This window comes from Centroberyx affinis, unplaced genomic scaffold (assembly GCF_046629955.1).
Source record: "Centroberyx affinis isolate AG114_WGS23_722 - 3 ecotype Tasmania unplaced genomic scaffold, CSIRO-AGI_Caff_v1 ptg000965l_1, whole genome shotgun sequence".
Lineage (NCBI taxonomy): Eukaryota > Metazoa > Chordata > Actinopteri > Beryciformes > Berycidae > Centroberyx > Centroberyx affinis.
The window spans coordinates 339,862-362,524 of NW_027279536.1; the positions used below are offsets into that span (position 1 = coordinate 339,862).

Consider the following 22,663-nt stretch of genomic DNA (forward strand, 5'->3'; position numbering starts at 1 on the left):
TTGGCTGAGAGATATGCTGCAGTGGAGAACTTGGACTGGGACTTGCCACACTATAAGATGGAAAAAAAAAACAACTTACTAAAAACCGTTCTTGTATTGTTGAGTGTGACTGCAATCTTATCAACTGTTTTGAAATGCTGGGCTGTTGTTCAAAAAGCAGATACAGTTCTGTCATTCCATCTATATTTCAACCTCCCATTGTAAACAGACAGATACACACCTACCCCTCTCCAGTATGTTTCTACCACAGAACTTGAATGGATAGAACAGTCCTTCCACTGTTTGCTATGGTAATTTGGCTAGTACAGCATTACATGGCGACTATGGCATTTTTTAATGGTGCCAACACAAGTCTGGGCATTAAGGCCGTAAAGTGTGTCACACTTGCTTGAGAACTGTGTTGTCTGTTGCTTGAGCGCTTAGCAAATTGTCAAAACTCAACTGAAAGCTTGTAATGTAGCATTATTAAAGATTGTTCTTTTTTTGCTAGCTCTTGTCAAAATCAGCATATTAGCAAACCTAACTGGTAAGCATCATCAAACAGGTACCTTTAACTTAATATAGCCCTGAAATGCTATAAACGTACGTAGCTTAGCCTACCTTTAGAGGGGAAGAAAAGTTAGTGTTCGCTAACTTCAAACAGCTAACTCAACTATAACCACTTCCACCAACTGTGCGCGCATGTCAAAGCTGTTGACCTACTGAAAATGACAGCAGCAACTAGTAAAAGAGACCCACCTAGTGGTGGCATTACTGACAACTTAATTCTGCAATTTTTTCCGCTGCTTTGGTCCTTGCTGCAAAACCTCTTGCCTCAGCGACTTGCCGTAGGTTGGTTTATAGGGAAGCTAGCCCAATGGTACACATAAAAATGGCCACTGCTCCGACCATCCGGGAACATTGATTTGAATTGGAATGACCGTTCTATCCATTCAAGTTCTGTGGTTTCTGTTCTGTGGCTTTCACACAAACGTACTCACCTGGATAGTGATGTAGAGGATGAGCTAAGCTGTGAAGAGGGTGGGCCCTCACTGCCAACAGCACAGGTTGATGGCTATTGTGCAGAGGGCCTCCCCCTTCTCCTTCTCTTTTCCCTTTCTGGAGGACTTGGACAGGTCCCTCTCTTGGCCTCTCCAGCCACACTATAAGATCAAAATAACATACTAAAAACAGTCCTTACATTGTTGAAAAGTGATTGCACTTTTATCAGCTGCAAAACTTCATGCTCTCCATACTCTGAATGTTTCAATAAAAATAAAAATATGTGTGGGCTGTGTAGACTGTGTAGGCTGTATGACACAGTTTGTAGATCTGGCCGCACAAAGAAAGAAAGAAAGTAAGGTTAACTTATGTTCCCATGTCTCTACACAAATTCATAGCATTCCCATGATGTCACATGCATTTCCTACCAATATGGTGCTTTATTATATAAACAGCTCATTGGCTGTGGCTGTCTTTTGATTACACCTGTTAATTTATTACAATTACCATTGTCATTTGCCTACCAAGATGGCTGTGTGGTGATGTAACAGAATATTATGAACAACGTGCGTGCATCACGTCTGCTACCAGTGACTTGTCAGTCAAGTAGTGTAAAATAATACATTAGGTCGTAAGTAATTATAGCCTATCATACTTACAAATCTTGGGTAGGGTCTGCCTTCCATGAAAAACACTTCATCCTCACTGAAGCATGACTCCGGGGCAGAAGAGTTTGCATCCTCTTCGCTACTGCAGAAGTCTTCTTCAGCTGTGCAGCAATTATTCGCCATGGCCAAGTTGCTGTGGTCTTTATGTTTCTTGACTCCCTTACAATTTATCCACAGTCATTCAACACCCGACGGGTGCAATATACGTGCAATACATACAGGTTTTAAATTATTTACTTTATCTGTAAAATATTTATTTAAATGATTAGTGATATCAGTTGGTAAAGAAATTTCCTTCAGATTCTAATAAATCTAAGAAATATGTACACACACACAGTCACACATGGGAGCTGCAGGTATATCCAGTCTCCTGTAGGCCAATGCTCTACTGGAAGAGTTTGAGCTTAAGTGCCTTGCTCAAGGGCACATCGGTGACCTTTAACCCTCCTGCTTGCCTCTCTTAGCATTAGGGTACTGCTGCCTCTCTAATTCACATGACAGTGGACCTCGAAGTTAGAGAGGCGGGCTTGTAACTGGAAGATTGATGATTTGGGTGGGAAAATGTGGGTGGGGACAGTGAACGAACACTCTCCCTTAACTGTGACTTACTGGAAAAGAGCATGCATGCTGAGCCGACCTATAGCCAGGATAAATACAGGTTTAAAATATATATCTATCTCACCTCAAATGTACTGCCTGTGTCGTCAAACTCAGGAGGCACAAAGGAGCCTTCGGGATCATCTGCAGCACAAACAAGGTAGGAACAGAAAAACAAGTTCAAGAGCATTTTCTCACATTAACCCCAATTACGCAATCATGTCACAAGAGCGCACATTATTGACTTATCAAAGGGGCGCCAACGGTGCATTTGTCCTTTTGAGCGAACGCTTTGATACATGACCATGCCGTGTCTGTAGTGTACTCGCCGAGCGTCCGCAGTAATGAGATGCAAATCAGAAAAATATGTATCGCGCATACTAAAACCACAACAGCCCAGTGAGCCGCTGCAGCCGTTTCGCCCTCATCTGCATAATTCATGTGTCAAGAGAGAATTCCCTGACAAATAAGAGAGGAGCTATCTGCGGATCAGGAGAGTGGTGCATCCTCATCCTCCTCCTGAAATAGGCCACTGTTTAAACTGGGTACAAGGAGGACACACACACATGCAAACATTGCACATACACAAACACAAACATACACTCCCTCAACTCTGCTCAGGATGAGAGAGGGAGAGGGAGAGAGAGAGAGAGAGAGAGAGAGAGAGAGAGAGAGAGAGAGGATGTACCCAGAGTTAGAGGAGGGAATAGAGAGAGAGGGGAGGAGAAGGAGTGGGAGTAAAGTGGTCATGACAGATCTGGGTTTGTCTACTGGAGTTATGATGTCCTCTCCCAGGTGTAGCGAGGCCACTGGCTCTCCTCTCCTCTCCTCTCCTCTCCCTTTCCCGTCTCCTTTGCTTTTCTTTCCTCTCCTCTCCTCACAGCAAAGAGGTTGAGGGGTCAGACAGAAAAGGAGGAGAAAAGAACAGGAGAGGGAAAGAAAAGGAGGACAAGAGGAGAAAAAAAAAACCCTCTCTGTACTTGGGAGGGATTGTAACACGGTGAAGTTGGCGATGAATAAGAAAAAAAAACACAGAAAGCCCTTGACAATGACGCAACTGGCTCCAGAGCGATGGTAAAAGCTGGGTGACTCATGTGTGCCTACAGTAATTCATACAACAGGTAGTTGCAGCCGAACACTCACTGGTTGAAGACACATTCCAACTGGACTGATGAGAATTCACACACGTTTTATCAAAAATGGCACTGGCTGCAATGCTAAATCTTAGCAATGTTCCTTGCTTTCTTTTATTTCTTACTCTCATTTTTTCATGCACTTGGATGAAGTCTCTTCATACTGTACATTAGTAACCCATTGTATGGAAAGCCCTAGAGGACATTTCGTCACTGCGACTGGGTACTTCAGTGATGCCGACCCTGCCACATCACCCATAATCAACATAAAAAAAACGGCCTCCTGGTACTACTGCTGTAATTAATGTTGGCTGGCGCTGTCTGTAGACTTGGCAAGAGTCTGTAATGAACCCCATTGATGAATCCATATCTCAATACTAGTCATTCTGGCAATAGCTACTCTCAGTAGCTTGTGTTATCCCGCTGATGCTTGCTGAGCATCAACGCTATAACCCCCAAGGTCGCTCTATTATACACTCCTACAGGGGGAACCTGTGTGTGTGTGTGTTATTGTGGTGTTTGTGTGTATGTCAGGACGCATGAAATTTCATCACGACTCCACAAAGGATTCAATTAAATGTTATCAATAGGAAACTGTGAACCAAGTAAGGCAGAGAGGGCAGTGTTATGATTAATGATACAGATGCACTGCGTTCAGCGTGAACAATATACACACACAACGAGGGGGATGTGGGCACTGCAGTTTCTTTCTCTTTCTATCTCCTGCATGAATCATAGCTCAAGGATGGATACAATCCAATAAAGCATCACAACAAATGAGGTCGAAAGGGATTTTAGGCTATTTTAGCTGACAGAGTAATCAAAACACCTCTTGAAAAGTCTTTATTATTGGCTGAGGATGTGTGTGGAGATAAACAGTGTGGTGCCAAGGCTGCTATACTGTGTGTGTGTGTGTGTTTGTTTGAGTGGACCCAGGATGACTCTACTGACAGACGGCTGACTAGTAGAGAAGCTGTTACCATGACAACGATCCCCCTGGCAACTCTAACACTGTTGATCTCATCAATGCTTATCAATTTCTGACATTTGGCACGGCAAGATGGAACGAGTGCGTGCGACAGACCACACTCACAACATGTGTGTGTGTGTGTGCGTGTGTGTGAGTGTGTGTGTGTATGACAGGCAGTAACATAAACCTTGATTGATAAGAAACAGATGAATGTGGCAGCCAGAGAGAGAATTAAATAGAAATGGATAGAGAGAGAGAGAGAGAGAGAGAGAGAGAGAGAGAGAGAGAAGGAGAGGAAAAAAGAGAGAAAGGAACAACAAAAAATAGAGGAGAGAAGAGATGAGGGATGGTAATTCCTGATGGGATTTTTCTCATTATATGTGATGGTGGCTATACCGCGTCATGAAAAAGAAGGATGTCTCCTGTGCAGATTAGAGCAGACCTGCAGACCTTGGCAGATGCAATATGACTCTGATTCAGCATTTCCAAGCAGGAATGTGCAAGTTCAAAGCTTTCTCATCTCATATCTGTGGATTTGAAACAGGTTTCACTAGGTGTTGCAAATTTGCAAAGTTTAGACTGTGATCTTCAGTGTCAAAAGACACTGTGAAACAGATCAGGGTAGCAAATCGCTGAAGAGAGAGACAACTTGTAACCATGACACTTAAAAAGGAGACTGCTCAGACGAAGACAGGAGGGTCAAACGGGGTAGAAGCTGCATTTACACAGGGACAGAAATTCTGAACTTGCATTTTGACTCTGCAATGCAAATCTGATCTGTTCATGACTGTGTTAACAGGGGAAAATCAGATCTCTCTTGGGTTCTCAATCGGAATATTCTGTAGCAAAGATCATGCAGACAATAATAAACAGAAAAAGCCATTAATAGATAGGGCAGATACAAATTGAAGGGTATAAAAATGCTATAAAATGTCCTAAAGTGGTATAGTTATTGTATGAATGTATAAATGAAAGTATGTCCATGCTGTAGACTCACCACTGAGCTGCTCCATGAAACAAACATTCCCATGGGCGTTGAAGGCCAGAGTGTCGGGTGTTATGCACAGGGTGTGGAAGAGGTGGGAGGGTCCGATGCTCTGCAGGGCCAGGACGCACTCCGCACACACCGCCCACACCTCCTCTTCAGACAGGCAGCTGTCCCGCAAAGAGAGGATATCTGCCAGCGACACATTTTCCTGCAGATACACACATGCAAGCATGCCCAGGCATGTGCACGCACACGCCCACATGCAGACACATTTGTATTACACATACCGTTTATATTACTTTTATGCTTTTGATGTTCCATCATTGTCTGCAGTGCTTTATAGCAGTAAACCCTAAGCTTAACCTTCGCTACAGCATGTCTAAGTTTAAAGGTGCTACATGTATCATGCTGACATCAATAAGTCATTAGCACATTAATTTTGAGACATTAGTATAATTACTGTAAACAAACAAGACAATCAGCGAGAAGATTTGAAGGCTCTACCATCCTCTATACTGGATTTCACCTTTTTTTTATCTGCTGGGTTACTTTACAGCACGAATGGTGATTGATTTATGGCACAAAACATGAATAGGGTGCTACTCTTCCAGCACAAATGGTGCTAAAGCTTTCTGGGTTCTAGACTAGACTAGACTTCCAACAGCCAAAGAGAAAACAAACATGTGGAGCAATGTTAGGGAGTGGGATGGGGAGGGGGGATAAGTAGTAGCATCCTCTTTGTGACAAGAAGCAACAGGGCTGATGGGAAATGTGGTCTTAATTTAGAAAAAAATTGCACTAACAATACTACTGGTGTGAGAGAGCCTACCAGTCATTTCGACCATGATCTCATTTGTTTACGGTAATTGTACGAATGTACCATAATTAATTGGACAATGATATATGTTTAAAAAGCTACATGTGCCTTTAATCTAACCCTAATTCTGACACTACACCCAAGCACTAATCATGTAACAGTCCACTGTGGAAGTGAGGAGCAGCAAGAAAGAACTTGTACATGAAGTACATGACAACACACACACACCCAGCATTACCAAATGGTCACATTTAACCGGCGGATGGAGTGATCTCATAGATTCCATGTAGGAACCTACATGACGCTGTGGTCCCATCATGACAGGATCTTCTGTTGGGTTGGCAAGTGAACACAAAAGCACGCCTTATCTCAGATCAGGGGGGTGGGAGTGGGAGTCGGGGGGTGTCACAAAGCAGCAATTGTCAAAACATCATATCCAGTGCTCTGGGATTCCATTACCATGTATTTTACATAACCTGTTTTTCTTCTACAAAATTATTAATACCACAGCCATGTATCTCTCAGGGAAAATTAGATGAGATAAGATTGGCTTTCTTGTACATAGCTGTAGGAGGTTGGTGTCGCCTACATCTCATCTTTCTTACTCACATTAATAGAGTAACAGTCTTCACGGCTGTAGAGTTTATTTAGTAAAACAAAAAGCAGTCTTGTGCAGTCTTTTTCACAGGTGCAGTGAACTGCATGAACTCATGGTTATACATCATAATTCTTTTTGATATTCAATAACTTTCGTCCTCTGTGGAAAAAACTCCATTATCTCCCGCTCAAGGAGATCTTCAGTGAATGCAGGAGGCTACATTATTTAAGTGCTCCTATCAGTTTTTGCTCAGATATGAGTCTCCTGCAGTTGCAGCGTGGTTGCCGCAGATTGTGAACAAAGCACATCTACGTGATCTAGTGGGGTAGGGCACAATTACAGGGCAGAAAAGTGCCACTTCAAGCAGCAGCGCCAGCCCCATAAATAGACAGTTTCCCTGAGAACAGTGCAGAGGAAAGCTAGAAGTCTCTCTCTCCCTCCTCAAGTTAAATATGCCGTCCTACATAAGTTTCCCTCTCAGCCCCATGGTTCTAATGAGCCTGGTACTCTGCGCTGGAGCTCCCTGTCTCTCCATATGTATACACAGAGGGGTTGAGAGTAACAGTGAAAGAGAGTGGGAGAGGTAGGAGCAGATGAAAGCGCTGACTGACAGTATGGGTGGGTAAAGGGTGTTTAATATTAAGTTGTTCATTGAGTCTCCTGTCACTTTTCAAAGAAATGATGACATTGTAACAAAAACCCACACACAGCATTGTTGGCAAGATGTTTACTGAGACTATGGGGCAGAACCTTACTAAAGAACTCACAATCAACTCATATTCATAGGATTTTATTGTCTAATCGGATAGTCTCCTACATTGACAACTCTACAAAATTGCTAAAATGGGGCAGCAAAACTTATACTATTCAAAAACAATCAGCAACAAAAGGTCCACCAAGAGGTTACAGGGCAGGTGATACAGTTCAGAGATTAATATCTGAAGAAAGGAAAGTGACATCAGTTTCTATACCATCTAAGTGGGTGTGTTAGTGTTTAGACCTTTGATCAACTAATAAATCACTCTTTCTAAAGTCTTGACTCAGCTGGCAGAGGTGCAGCTCCAATAAATTATTCTATAAGAGAGCTGAGGCCCTATATAGGAGCCAGTTTGTACAGTTATAGCCTCAGCAGCTGGTAAAGTAGAATGTGTTGTGAGGGAAAGACCTTGCTCAATGGCCTCTTTTATGAAAATATTCTCTGACCACCCCAGATTCATTATTATCACTTGAAAGAATATGCTAGAGCAATGAAAACAATATCTACAACATGTTTAGCTTGTGTATATGTGGAAATGTTTAGCTTTTGAACATATATAGGCCTATAATATAATATATGCTAGGTAATTTACCCAGTTTTCCTACAAATCAGTGAAATCCATTGGAAGCTGACCATCATTTTTTTTTTTTTTTTTTTTTTGTATATCAACTTGTATTTGATCCTAACTTTAAAATCGTGCCTATGAACATTTCTTAACAAGGCCAAATCTGCCTTACCTCATCTTCAAGCAGCGGAGGCAGATGTTCCAATTCATAATATCCCTCTCTTTCCTCCTCGGCTTTCCCCAAGTATGTGACTGCTGCATCAGTTCCCGACGTCTCCATTGCACCAAGCAAGTTTTTTACTCATTCAAGTCTTTCACAGCGTCTGAATGTCTGCCCTGGCAACGCCGCTTCGAGTCGAGCGCGATGACATGCCTACAGAGCACTGAGGATACACAAAAAAAAAACACTAAACGGGGTCGACTACTTGCGGCAGTCCACTGGCCGGTGTTTCACTGCGGGACACCCCGGTCCAAAAACAACGCCGGGAGAAAAAGGGAGAAACCACAGCATTGCGCCTCAACGCGTAGAGTCACTAATCGATCATCTACAGTAGGGAGGGAGGGAGGGAGAGAGGGGGGGGGGTTGCCAAGTGTTAGAGGCTGTCATGACTACCACACCTCCACAGAAACAGGCATCATTGGGAAGGCGATTTGACTGTATCCACTCCTCCCCGCGGTGAAGGCATGCAATGCTGGCAGCGCCGCGGAGACCGGAGAGTGCAGGCTGCTACATTTCGCTCAACACGCCTCCGTACCCAGTGCAGCTTGATCAGTGACTCATGCACATCGTTTAGTCTCTTGTCTTTTATGTGGTTTTTACACTCTTGTGATTTTTTGCTTTGATCGAGTTGTGTTCTGCCATGTATATAAGTAAGGGAAGAATTTGCTGTGAGTATAAAGAGCATCAGAAATGAGGAAAAAATCACTATAATATTCTTATAATATTCCTATAGGGACTTCTAGTGTGCATGTGGTACTCATTAGTGAGTTTAGCCTATGTCTTATGGTATGACTATAATATTCCTATAATATTCCTATATTCCTGGAGTTTTACTGTGATATTCGTACAGTATCCTTCTACAATTTATTATAGGATTACTATAGCGTTTTGTGTAAGTGTGGCAAATTCTGTGTGGCAGGAGAGCTGACAGATGCCAAAACATAGTGACTAACTGTAAAATGGTTTCTCAAGCTTGTTGCCAAAAGGTTCGTAATGACCTCATCAAAAATGTGTCATTGTATTCCTATAGTATAAACTCATAGAGGAGTGTCTCAAGTCCTCGTCTCCTTGCCCTCCATCCTCTCGCCTCCCTCCGTTTAATCACCTCGTTGCCAGTGTCTCTCTCCCATTCTGTCAATCACGGCTGACCCCGTGTTTTACACAGATTAAACACACCCGGCCCGCCTTGCATCGCTGCTATTAGATATGGGTCAAGGCTTCCAAAAACATTCTCAGTCGTGTTGTGTGCCAGGCTCCCACTGTAAAAGCCTTTGGTGTGGATACACGGTGGCCTAGTTTGGAGGCAAAGTCTTCACTTTCAGAGAGGCAGAGTTTGAGAGTTTGATCACACTGCTACCAGGTGGTGTGAGAGGGAACACACTGCCACCACCCTGATAGAGCCTGGTAAGCGTCCCACCAGTTTAGTTTTACTGGCATTATAGGAGCCAGTAAACTCCCTTGAGGAATCATGTGAGGTCCTTGGTTCAACCCCCAGGCCAGATGCGACACCACCATTCCTGCCTTCGCATTACTGATGCAGTCGCACCGGCGTACACTCGCTTCTCGATCAATACCATTTGTATACATACTGATCCAGCTTAATTGCCGCCCCATTTGAATCCGGTCTTGTGCCATGTCCTAGTGATGATGTAAAGCCTGTTTGGGCGCCAGCTGAGCCTGGGGCGGCGGGGAATGAGATTGCTATTATGCTGGCATTGCCCCAGTGATATAGAGGCCTGCCTGGCCAGATGGGGAGGGAGAAGGGGGGGGGGGGGGGGATGTCTATTAGATTTGTTGACTGCTCAGCACTCTGGCATGTTGAGATAGGCAAATACTTTTGCCCTCACTGCCAGACAATTAATGCAATCATACATATCCAGGCCGATCCTCTCAGTGACTTGTTACACGAGAACAACACAGTCTATTTGATCCTTGTTGTATCCAACTGAGAGATGCGTTCAGGAGGTGTTTGGTCTTCATAAGGATTAGCTTCTGACATGTGGAAAGGCTGCACAGGTCCTGGCCTTCTGGGAGACGCTGAATCGTTTACAGTGAGGCTGCACTTGGCAGCGGATGAGCCTGATGTTGGCATGTGGAGTCACCTGATAGAATTGAGACAGTGCCCTTTTGGCTGTCATATCATAGACACACTCTCTCTCTCAATCCCAATCCAGCTCCATGAGAGGGAGAGAGAGGGAATGGGCATCTTTTGCTCTCATGAATTAGAATAGGAAGCATTTAAAGGGGCATTAAGTAATCTATGACCTTTATCGGCCTCTATTGACGACCAGTAGGAACTGCAGCAACATGGATAGAACTTATCTCCTTCTACACACACACAAACACACACACACACAAACCTCCCGTCCCCTTGAGCGATGTTGGCCTGTAATGGACACAAACAATAAATTGAATTGGGAGTTGATATTCCAATGGGTGGAGAGTTTTTGTTCCAAAACAGAGAGTACAGGCCAGAAAGTGCGTTTTGAAAGCCAGAAATCTCAGCACTTGAAGTAATTGCTGAGTCATTGGTATTAATCAACAACTCTATCAACCCCCTGCAGATATAGCATTACAATTATTTTGTGCATGACTATCTGTCACACACACAAATACACACACCCACACAAACAGAGAAAGAGTGCTATGACCCATAATTGGGTTCCTGTGCGTACGCCAGGCTGGCTGACCTATGCCATCTGGACAGCATTGTCACAGTGCAGAGACATGGCGGTGCCGGAAGGTCAGGCGGGCGGACAGTCGTCAGCCCCCCAGGGGAACGACCCGATACTGGCAGACGTACGAGGTGTCAAAAGTTCCCCTGAGTGGAGCGTTCCAGTACGGTGCTTTAAAACTGTAGCTGCAGGGTTGCGTCCCTGTAGGGAATCTCCTTTGGGAATATCCGGGTTATGAGTTTGGGATGTTGAGGCATGGTGGGCGTCTATTGAAGCCATTTTAAGAATGAAGAAGAGCAATATGCAGAACTGTCTGGGACCATATTTAAGAGCATGTCATATTGATTTTATGCAGGAATATGCAAGTATCCAACCTCCAGAGCTTGTAGCCCTTTATATTATATTTTATATTCAAACTAGTGGCGAGGTTAGAGGCTAGAGAAGTGGGCTTGTGACTAGAAGATCACTGGTTTGAATCCCAAGAACAGCTGAGGGAAAAGTGGTTGCTTCAAGGTGTGAATATGTGGAAATGTAAGTTGATTTCTCCTATAAAAACAGGTAAGAAATATAGCCGCAAGCGGCGATTGAGGGGTCCAAGCACAATTTGATAAGACAGACAGATAGACAAAACATTACAGAAGGTAGAAAGACACACACAAAAACTGACATGTTGTAAAGTTTGGACATGCAGTCTAACACCGGCTTTTGTGTTGGCCCGTGACTTCTGTCAAGTTAATCTTTTCATATGGTCATTTGTCCAAAAATTTGAAACTTAAGACATTACATTTAGTTTTCACAAGCTTAGTGGTTTGAGGAGACAGCATTACCCACAGGATTTGAACCTGTGATCTTTTGCATGGTAGACCTATTGATTAACCATTAGGCTGCTGAGTCCACAGGGAGGTAATGGAGGGAGCACAAAAAAAATAGGGCCAAGTAATGAGACTGTCCAAGCTATAGGCTATTTAGAGCCTTAGAGTATTTTAACTATGGTCAACTATGGTTACAATACCACCAAATGCTGCATGCTACCTCATAGTTGACCTGTGCACATATGTACCAAATTTGTTTAAGGTAGGCCAACAACTTCCTGACTTATGGCAATTTTTGTATATTAGGCCTTGCCTACAAATTTTGAAAGCCAGTTGTAGCAAAACGGTATGGACTATCAAAAAACTGCTTGATAACTTTTGTGCAGGACTGTCCAGAGATGCTGTGAGCGGAAATTAGTGAAGATTGGACAAAATATGTAGGAGAAGAAGTGAAAAAACTGTTTTGGACAAAATTCAACATGGCGGATAACCTTGTGGGCTGAAATGGGAGTGGCCTATATGGATAGATGCAACTTGGCCCAAGGAATCCAGCAATCAAGGAATTTTGTTCCTATGATCTACAGTCACCGAGTTATGGCCTTTAAAAATTTGAAATGTTGCTATAGCGCCCCCTATAGGCGAAATGACACCAATTTTTTTTATATTAGCTCAGACTACATACCTGCACACGTGTACCAAGTTTGGTTACCATAGGACAATGCGTTCCTAAATTATGGCGATTTTTGTGAAATAGGCCCCACCCATGACAGTTGACCAAATTTTGGAAGTCGATTATATGAAAACGGTGTGGAATATCAAAAAACGATAACTCGATAACTTTTGTGCAGGACAGTCCAGACATGCTGTGTCGCAAATTTGGTGATGATTGGACAAAATTTGTAGGAGTAGTAGAGAAAAAAACAGTTTTGGACAAAATTCAAAATGGCGGAAAATCTAGTTAGGCGGAAATGGGCGCGGCCTATATGGATGGATGCAGAATGAACCAAGGAATCCAGGGAAAGTGGAATTTTGATTGTGGCCCATACGGTTCAGAAGTAAGTTATAGGCCAAAACGTAAAGTTGCTTGTTATAGCGCCACCATGAGGCCAATTGACTTGGGTTTCGTTGCCTGAGTAGCGGCTGAGACTTTCGACATATCTAACAAGTTTGGTGGCTGTAGCTCTTACGGTTTCTGAGATCCAGATACTTTTAGGGCAGAAGAAGAAGAAGAAGCGGAATAATAATCCAAACAAAAACAATAGGGTGCCCAGCACTACGTGCTTGGACCCCTAAATATACAGTTTTTAAAAAATATTTTGGATTGTCGCTCCTCCATTCTCTAACTGACACATAGAGCAGGCACATGTATCAAAATGTGAAGCACGCTGCACATCACAGTTGTCTCGGCCGGGTTTGTAGCGGTGAGCAGTGCCTTGAAGCTCGCAGCTTTACCACCGGTTCCTTTACCGCTCCCAAAGGCCCGTCCTCACACCGCATCAGGAAACAATACGATCACCGCTCCTCTCATCTCCTCTCCTTGAAAATATGTGTTGGGGGGGTTTCGAGTTCCACAAAGAGAGATGTACCTGACAAAAGCAATAGTGACATCTGTTTTGCCAGTGCCTTGTTAAAAACAGTAGCAAAAAGGAACCTATTTGGCCCCTGTGGCCAGAAGAGGAAATACACAAACCGTGTCGCAGAAAACAGCAAGCCACACACACACACACACACACACAAACACACACAGACACACACTCAAAGACTTGCTACAGGGCAGCTACACTCGCCTTGTAACTCTTCCAATTTCATTTAGTGTGACAAGCTTTCTGTGGGCAGACCTACAGTAATATCTTGGGTATTACATAATCAAACACTGGCAAAAGAAATTACATGGAAACAGCCTTGATCATTGTAGTTATTCTACATCTAAGTCTGGGGAATAAGCTCTCAATGTTAAAATTGTATAATTATTTTCGCCACTAACAAGTCTTGCATAATCATAACAAACACAGAACAAATGTTCAGTATATCGACTGTGGTGATGTTATATTGTAATGATTTGTCTGAGGTGATGAGAAGTGTATTTTCAATATAGTCTTTGAGTTGGAGTACTGAATGCATTATAATTCGGCTGTGTCACTACTGTAACTACTGAACGAATTTATATGTACACAGACAGTTTTGTGTGTGTGTGCAATCATTTGTGTGTGTGTGTGTGTGTGTGTGTGTGTGTGTGCGGGTGAGGGGGCACTCAAGCATAAAAGCCAGGGGAATAAGTTGCATATTCACCAGGCCTCGCAGACAACACAATGTACCGGCATAATCTCCCCAACAAGAGTCGGCTAAATAGCTGCAGCAAGACTTGATATGTTACAGTGGGGGAAACACGTCGGTTTATGGACTTACCCCATGGACTTGCAACACGTTAATGGACTTGGATCACAGGAATACACAGAGAGAGAGAGATGGAGAGAGAGAGAAGGAGAGGAAGGAGAGAGAGTGTATCCATGCATGCATTTGCATTTGGTTGGGGGCTGGAGTTCAGCGGGGCCCCCCATTTTTCACTTCCATCTCAACACTTAATTATTTCAGCTAGCTAATCTTTCACTTAATAAAAATCTATTAAATAGGCCTGTCTGGGTATAAGCAGGAGGTAATTTAGAGAGCCTGGAGCAATGCCCCAGTGTTTCTGCTACACTTGGCCAAGACAATATTTTGTGCCCAGCAGCAGCAGCAGCAGCACAGCCCCGCACTCACAACTCCAAACACGTAGGCGCTTTGACTCGACTCAGGTCTTTGCTTGAACCATTTAAACAGCTCTTTTCCCTTTTCCTGTGCAGTGCTTAGAGAGACCTTCCTTCAGCCGGTTCCAGCCCTCGCATCGGGCAACCTCGCCCTGCTGTGGTCTCCTTGAGCAAGACACTGACTCCCTACCAGCTAAGTATCACATTATGCTATTTGTATTATTCTTCCTATTATTATTACAGGTAATGCAACCTTTCTGACCCCCAATTTCCCTGAAACCTGGTCAAAACCCATGAATCTTTTTTAAAAAAAATGCAAGGTTGCCCATCTGAAAATAAGGCAATTTTCTAAAAAAAAATCGACATTTTCAAGGAATGTTTTCATCTAACTGCTGCGATAAGCATCCTGACAGCTTGGATTGATGTTGCTCCGAATGGTGATTGTTCAAATATTGCACCCCAAATATGATTGAACGGCATGGACACTTTCTCTTTCTGTCTGTAGTAAAAGTAAAAGCTTTCCCCAACCACAAACTGGAACCCAGCCCATCTATTACTCTGCCCGCTGACCTTTGTCCAGTCTCACTGCTGCAGATGAAGCGTATGAGTGACCACACATGCTGTAAGTGAGTGTATCCAATGACCTCCAATATCATCCTTCAACATGTCAAAGTAACCCTTGGTAACCACTAGATGGCAGCCCCGCCTAGAGAGCAGAGCAGAGCTGCAGCCCGAGTCTGCAGGCAGCACTGATAACCAAATGTTTAAATCTGTTTGATTTCTGTTGTCAATTGAAGCCACTACAGGCTGCGTTACATCACGTATTAACATCAATGTCTGTTTTTATATTGTCGGTGAGCGGGAGTAGCCGTTTCGGTGCCTGTTCCTGACTCGCAGCATTTATTTCAGCGAGGATTAGATTTCTGTCACACTGTGAGGAAGAGCCTGGAGCACATCTCTCTGAATACTACTCCATTTTAGAATTCACATTCGCACGTTGGCCACATGCTTATGGCCTTGGCGAGTCCGGCAGTGTGCATTTGTGAATGTGAGAGTCTCCATAGAATCCACAGAGAACCCAGAATCTAATCTGTGATGCCCAGAACTGAAGCTTTTGACAGTGAATGGGAGGCAGACCTTGTGGAACATACAATTATGGCTACAAATTCTGAGCTTGAGAATGTGCTCTCTTTAATGAAAATTGTACCTTAGAGGTGCAGTTTGGTTCAAACAGACATCGATCTGAATAAACTGCTACCCACTAAGGTATATTAATATTTCTTAAAGGGGAATTTTAATCATACCGCAATATCATTTTCTTCCTTTCTTGCGGGGTAGTTGATGTTGTAGCTGAATTTATAAAGAGCCACATTCACTTGCCTCAGTGTGGGCTAAATGAAAAGTTATTAACTCGGAAGCTGTTTTTCCAACAGTATCCATCACATAGGCCCTAGATCTCTTTGAGAAAGCATATCAATAAAACATACCATCTTTGAATTTAATTGAAATCTCCCTTTACAGTGCTCTTGCAAGAAAGGGAGCCATGGACTTCTTTTTTACAGGGCTCAATGCCGGTGACAAGTACAGCCCCGCTGACAAAAGGGACAATGCTGCACTGCCTTTTTTTTAATACATACCAGGAGAACTTCATCACAGTTACCTTTTATAACTTTGGCAAATGGTTCTTTTTTGCAGCTGCACTTAGAGGGTAGCCCTCTTGTCACCTGGCTATGGAGAGGGGTGGACACCGGTTTATGTGGCAACGGTGAGAGATTTAACACCGCCGTAACAAACAACTACTGTAGCGTAATCTCCTGGGTTACTCCTCTCTCTCTCTCTCTCCATCCTCTCCCTGGTCCTTTGCCCACCATGCTGTCCCCAGCTGTCCCGTTCCCTCTCCAAAGGAAGGAGGAGGGAGGGATGGAGGGAAGGAGGGAAGGAGGGAAGGAGGGAAGGAGGGATGGAGGGAGGTAGGGAGGAAGGCCTGCCTGGCTGTCATCCCCGAGCCCTGCTGTTTCCACGCTGCAGCAGCAGCCTCTTAGCCCCCTCGTAATCCACTGGATTGTTGCATTAAAACCATCACATGATTCTTTGCTCCCTTCCAGTTGTACCGTGTGTTGCGTCACCATGGAGAGAGAGCTATAATAACAAAAAAGAGAGAGGCTGAGGGAGGGGAGGGGAGGGGAGGGTAGGGTAGGGTAGGGGAGGGGAGATGTGGGGGAGGACTGTCAAACAGATAGCACAACGAGAGAGATTGGCAGCTATTGGCTCCCCCCACCCCCCGAACCCCTGCTCGCACAGGAAACACACGGCTTTGAGTTAGACAGCGGAGCAATAACCACGCGTACCTGACTCAGTCTTTGGCACGCATCGCAATATCCACAAAGGATCCGGCACATAAAGCAACTCAGCAGGCACAGCGGGGGGGGGGGGGGGGGGGGGGGGGGGGGGGGGCCCAACGGCTGTGACGGGGAAACAAGTTTAAGGGAATATTCAGACTTGTCACTCAGCGAGGACGAGTGAGAAGAAGCCACCTCGCATCGTCATATCATAGACAGGAATTCAGGTGCGGTTACAGAGGGGGGGGTGCAACAGCAAGGGTGGTGGGGGGGGGGGGTTTGTTCATTACTTTTGTGCGCTCAGAGGGAATGTAACTCTTCGGAGGTCTTCTTGAGGGGGGGGGGGAAGTGGAAGGCAACCCAAGCAGAGGGAGACGTATTCCGGGGCGAAACACGGCGATGACAAGCAAATAAACCCAATAAAGCTGTTTTTTTTGTTTTTTCCCTACGTCTGGGGCCCCTGTGTACCGCATTAGCATACATCGTCCTCCTTCGCCCGCGAGGCAAACAACTACAGTACAACGGTATGGAGGGGTGGGGGGGAGTCAAAAGGAAAGTGCAGGAGGATAATGTGGGATGACAGAGCTACATGCTTCATGGGCATACGCATCATCGTCGATTACACCGGTCGCCATGACCTGATCGTTCACAGCATCACTAACATCAATAGTGCGATTAGCATGGATGTGTGCTAACATTGTGTATGCAGTGGCCTCAGATGCCCGTGCAATCAGAGACACACATGCCACACACACACACACACATCCCACAAGACATGTCGCATTTTCCAAGAAGCCCAGTGACGATGTCTACATGTGACAACGCTCTTTCTCTTCTTGCAGGTACTGTCTTCTCTTCTTCTTTGATCTCGCTACCTTACTTTCTCTTTCTCCCCCCCCCCCCCAAGCCTCAAACTCTCTCTCTCTCTCTGTCTCCATCTCCCTTTCCATTCCTTCTGCCAGCCTGTGAGTCTTGAAGCATGTTCTTTAAGTCAAGGGCGCCATTAGCATGGCGATCGCAGTCTTCTATCAGAAGTCTCGTCTGCCAGGGGCTGGAGGAGCGGGCTTTGTCATCAGAGGAGAGAGAGAGAGAGAGAGAGAAACCCACTGAACATGCCAGGAGTAAAAAGGAGAAAAAAACAAGAGAAACGCAGAGAGAGAGGGAGAGAGAGAGAGAGCCAAAGGCATAGAGACAGAATAACATGGGTCTATAAGAAATGTGATGGTGATTACATAAGACAATGCTTACATGTGTCTAAATTAAACAAGAACATAATCCCTTTACATGCCATATGTTGTCAGATTAATGTACACAGTTGAAAGGAAACCGCCTCTCTGTCAGCGAGGAGACAAACGCATTTTTCCCACAAGAGTCAAGAGATGCGCCCACAAAGAGACTCAAAAATCATGCCCCCCAATCATATGCACAGTAGCTGCTGCCTCCTAGATCATTATGTGAAACCCTTGGTGAAATCAAATCGCATGTGTGAGCCTCTGCTTGTTATTCCGCAGCTGATTACAATGGGCGCGCATAAAAAAACAAACACATTGTTTGCCCCTCATGAATCAGAATAGGAGGGTACAGCGCGCATGCATTTTAATACGCACGCACAAAAGCAAAGTGGATGACCCTCCCTCACACATACACACATGCACACACATGCACACACACCTTCTCTCTCTTTGGCTTTGTCTAACAAACCTATTTATTACAACAGGAAATTAAAACACGGCTAATTGTATCATAAACACACATCTGTGTTGCTAAACCCGGATTCATTTTTAATGAAACAGATGCCGTCCTGGGCCAATTTCTCTCTTTTCAACAAGCGTGGAGCCACCTCAACGCGGGCCTCCGGTCCTCCGAGCGAGTGTCCTCCGCTATATTGACTCTCCACAGCGGGGAGGATTTCTGCCAGTTCTGCGGATGTGTGTTTTTTGGGGGGGGGAAGAGAGACACCCGACATGACTCACCTTTCGCGGATGACCCTGCAGTATTCGTGCGCTGTCTGGGTCTTCGGAAGCAGACAGGAAAAAAAAGGAGAGATGGGGTCTGACATTTCACATGGCTCTCAGTCAGACGAATAATCTGATGGTTGGGAGGAGGAGGAGGAGGGGAGTTGCTGTGTGGCCTTGAAAAAAAAAAAAGAAAAAAAAAAGAAAAAAAAATGTCCAGCTGAATATTAAATGTGCTCAGGCGTTTCATGGCCTGTCAACCCTGGGCGTGATTTGTGATGCGCACAAGACACACTGTCTCATTTCCTCGGACATGCATGCACACATGGACGCGCGTGCACGTACGAGCGTGTGCACGTAGACCGTAACACGCGCAGTAACACACACACACATACGGTATGTGCACACACACACACACACAGTGGCAGTCAAGTCAAGCCTGCTATCATTTGAATTCCTCCCCTGTGGTGACTCCTTAAGACATCTCAATCTCCATCAGCGCTGTCAGAAGAAATAAATAGAGTATGGCAAGAGAGAGAAAAACAAAAAAAAAACAGGCATTCCTTCTCTCTTTCTTTTTTACTCCACTTCACCAACATGTATACTTCGGTTCGTTCTCGCTGGGTCGTCTCATGCAGACGCACGTACGCACACACACACACACACACACACACACACAAACACAGGCAAAAGATGGTTCTCTTTTCGTTGCATGGTGAAAAAATACATTTATTGGAATCTGTGTCGATGTAGAAAAAACGTGAAAACTGGCTTTGGGGGTTTTGTCACAGTACCACAGGTGAATATTCCAGCAGCCGTCTGGCGAGCCAAAGATAAGTCAGCAAAGCTCATTTGGGCAGTACATCTGCTACTGGTGACAACAGAGATGGCGGCCTACAGCGGCCTGCGATACCAAACACATCGTCTCACAGACACTGAAAGCTCAGGCTGCTCCTATAGACACACCACCGGCAAAATACACATGTTGTACAGCAATTAGCCTAGACCAGAGTTTCTCTCAGGGTTAATGTAGTGTGATTTTAGCAGTAACTTGTGATACTGTTACAAATCCCTTCCCAATCACTATAATGCTAGGGCCACTGTCTGCCAGCATCCAAGGCTGCTCAAAGGAGCCCATACAGTATGATCAATTGCGGGCTAGTGTTTTATTCCTCATAATATCAACTTTCTTCCCAGACCCTGGAAATAACTTCCAGCGGCCCTGTACAAAGCTATGAGGTTCATGCATCATCTTTGATGTCTACCGGGGGCTCGTTTCGCTGTTCAAAGCCTGCCATCCCACAAAAAAAAAAAAAAAAAAAGGAAATATCACATTAACGTTTCTATTTTCTCTCTGCAGAAGTCACTTTTTTAATTCAAATGTTTCTGTCCGGACAAACATTTTTCCATAATAAACATACGGTGAGTGACAAATTCTATCCTGGCAGGCCATACGTCATCGTTATGGGTAGTGCATTTCTATTTCTGATAGGACAGGAGAAGTCTCACAACACATGGCGAGTCTGCATACTTTATGAAAGGTCTCGGAAGTCAAAAAGTCAACTGAAGTTGCAACAGAAAATGCATTTGAAAACAAAGGACATTTCTAAACTCAGATACTGAGCATTAACATTGAGAGGTCAGCTTTTTTTCCCCCATACAACTTTCTTTACATATAGATTTGTTTTATTCTTAAATATCTTAAATCTCATAGAAAATAATTCGTCAGAAACCAATTCTATATACACAGACAAGAGTGCACAAGATGGATAAATAGATGGTGTGCATGCCGAGGTGGTTTTGCTAGAGCGAGAGGGTTTGCTGTGAGATTATACACACTGTATGGGTGTATGTGTTTTATTCCTGCTTTTCTGACAAGTGTGTGACTGGTTGGTTCATTCATGAAACAAAGAGGCTCTCCTAAATTGATACAGAGCCTCTTTTAACTTCTCTTTTGAGTGGCAATGCTTCAAAGTGAGTGTGACCTTAACATAGACCCATACTTCAACCTTGGCCACTCTTGACACAAGATCTCTTCTGAAATAGCCACAAAATTGCTATGATCTTATGTAAGCCTAGTCCTAGACTAAAGTCTTTAAATGGAGATCACCATTGGGAAATAATGTTAGTAGAGAACTAGGCTTAAAACTGGCCCAAAATCAGCATTAAAAAAATGATACATGGCAGGTTGCAGCAGTCTATCTGGGTCAAGAGACAAACAATGTGTTCATGAGTGGGCATTGATTTACACTGTAAAAACATAGCACACAGTAGCTACATACAACAGGGCATGCATGCTTTGGGGCTTTCATAAAAAAAAAAAAAAAAGATTGCAATTGCACTGATTTCCACCATGTGTCATTTTGTGACTCCTTACCAATAGTCGGTTAGGTTGGCTTAAATTATCTTTTATTACTACTATTGAAAGGGACAGAAATAGGACATTGGTCACAGGCAAGCTTCCCAAAAGCTTAAGTAGCTTGTTTCTGGCACACTCATACTCACACTCAGTGTTTTTTTCTAAAACTGTCTGGATGTCTGGTTTTACAAATATAGCTTCTTCACGTAAGAATGATCGACACTTTATCAAATATTGATTTTATAATGTCTAATGGCATGTGCGAGCCGAGCTGAAGAGAATAACAGCACACTAGTTTGGCGATGGACTCGCTGCAGAGACCTGGCTCTACTGTTATGTGGCACAGTGTTAAGAAAACCTCATGGGATACAATGACGTGAACTCTCATGGTATACAATGGCACCCACTCTCTATTCACAATGGCCACGCTGTTGTTGCTGCTGTTATTTACTTCTCTCCGATAATAAGGAACACAACAGTGAAGACATCATACAGACAGCACAGTCAATATCAACCTGGAAGAGGATACTTAAATTTCTTCTCTTTTTCAGTTGCTTTTAATTTTCACAACTTACTGGCGTCCACATATCTCTGGCAAGCGACAATATCTTTGTATATTACTTAGAAAATCTCTAGTAGATATTCACAGTTGATAGTAAGGTTGCTTGTTTGAATGGCGAAAAATACCCATGGAGTCTAAAATTGCTGGTTTAGTTGTCTAAAACATGGATGCCAAGAGTTCCTTAAAGTACTGGAGGTACACCGTCAGAGACTAGTTGATGGATTCAGATTGAAAGTGTAAAAAAATCTTGCAGCGTTGTCGCCTTTGAGCACTAACACACATATTCATACACACAACCATTCATTTTCTTGTATATATATATAGAGAGATCTGTAGTATTACGGAGCAGTAGAAATACCTTCAATTACATCTCATGGTATGATGTGACACACATTTCACAAATTCCTCTTGATGAAGAGATTCTGTTCTGTGTATGGACGCCCTTCAGGGAGCATATGGATTTCTGTACAGTGGAACAGCACACACATAAAAACATGAGAACATTAAAATAATAATACAAAAAAAAAAATCCCACGCTGATTGTGATGTGTAAAATGTTATTCAATTCATTTTTTAATCCTAGAAAGGGAGGCGAGGGTTTATTTTTGGCGGGGGGGGCGAGGCAGGGGGCGCCGCCCGTCTTCCCGGTCTTTCTTCCCAGACTACACAGTAGTTTCGTTCCTCCAGGGTCCAGTGCGTATATTCCCTGTGCTGTCCGAGGTGTACAGGAGTCCTTCGTGCAGGCCCCCCTTTAGAATCCCGTTCTGATTGGGCGGGTTCTGGGGGTAGGATTGTCTGCGCGGGGCGTGCATCTCCAGATGGTGATGCGGCGCCATCAGGTCCTCCTCGGCCATTTTGCCGCAGCCGCACAAGAAGGTGCCCGTGTCGCCCGCCTCCGCCTGGCACAGAGTGGGGAAAAGGTC

The 22,663-nt window shown here is 44.2% G+C and overlaps 1 protein-coding gene across 1 annotated transcript in view; it reads right to left on the reverse strand.

Annotated features, from left to right (window-relative positions):
* LOC139646225 (kinase non-catalytic C-lobe domain-containing protein 1) overlaps positions 1-8,354 on the reverse strand; it is a 30,777-nt gene extending 22,423 nt beyond the window's left edge. The window contains exons 1-3 of the mRNA XM_071522169.1: positions 8,247-8,354; positions 5,347-5,545; positions 2,332-2,390 (exon numbers count right to left, since the gene is read on the reverse strand). Of these exons, the coding sequence (XP_071378270.1) occupies positions 2,332-2,390; positions 5,347-5,545; positions 8,247-8,354 (366 nt within the window). The remainder of the gene's footprint in view (positions 1-2,331; positions 2,391-5,346; positions 5,546-8,246) is intronic.
* Between the last annotated feature and the right edge of the window lie 14,309 nt (positions 8,355-22,663).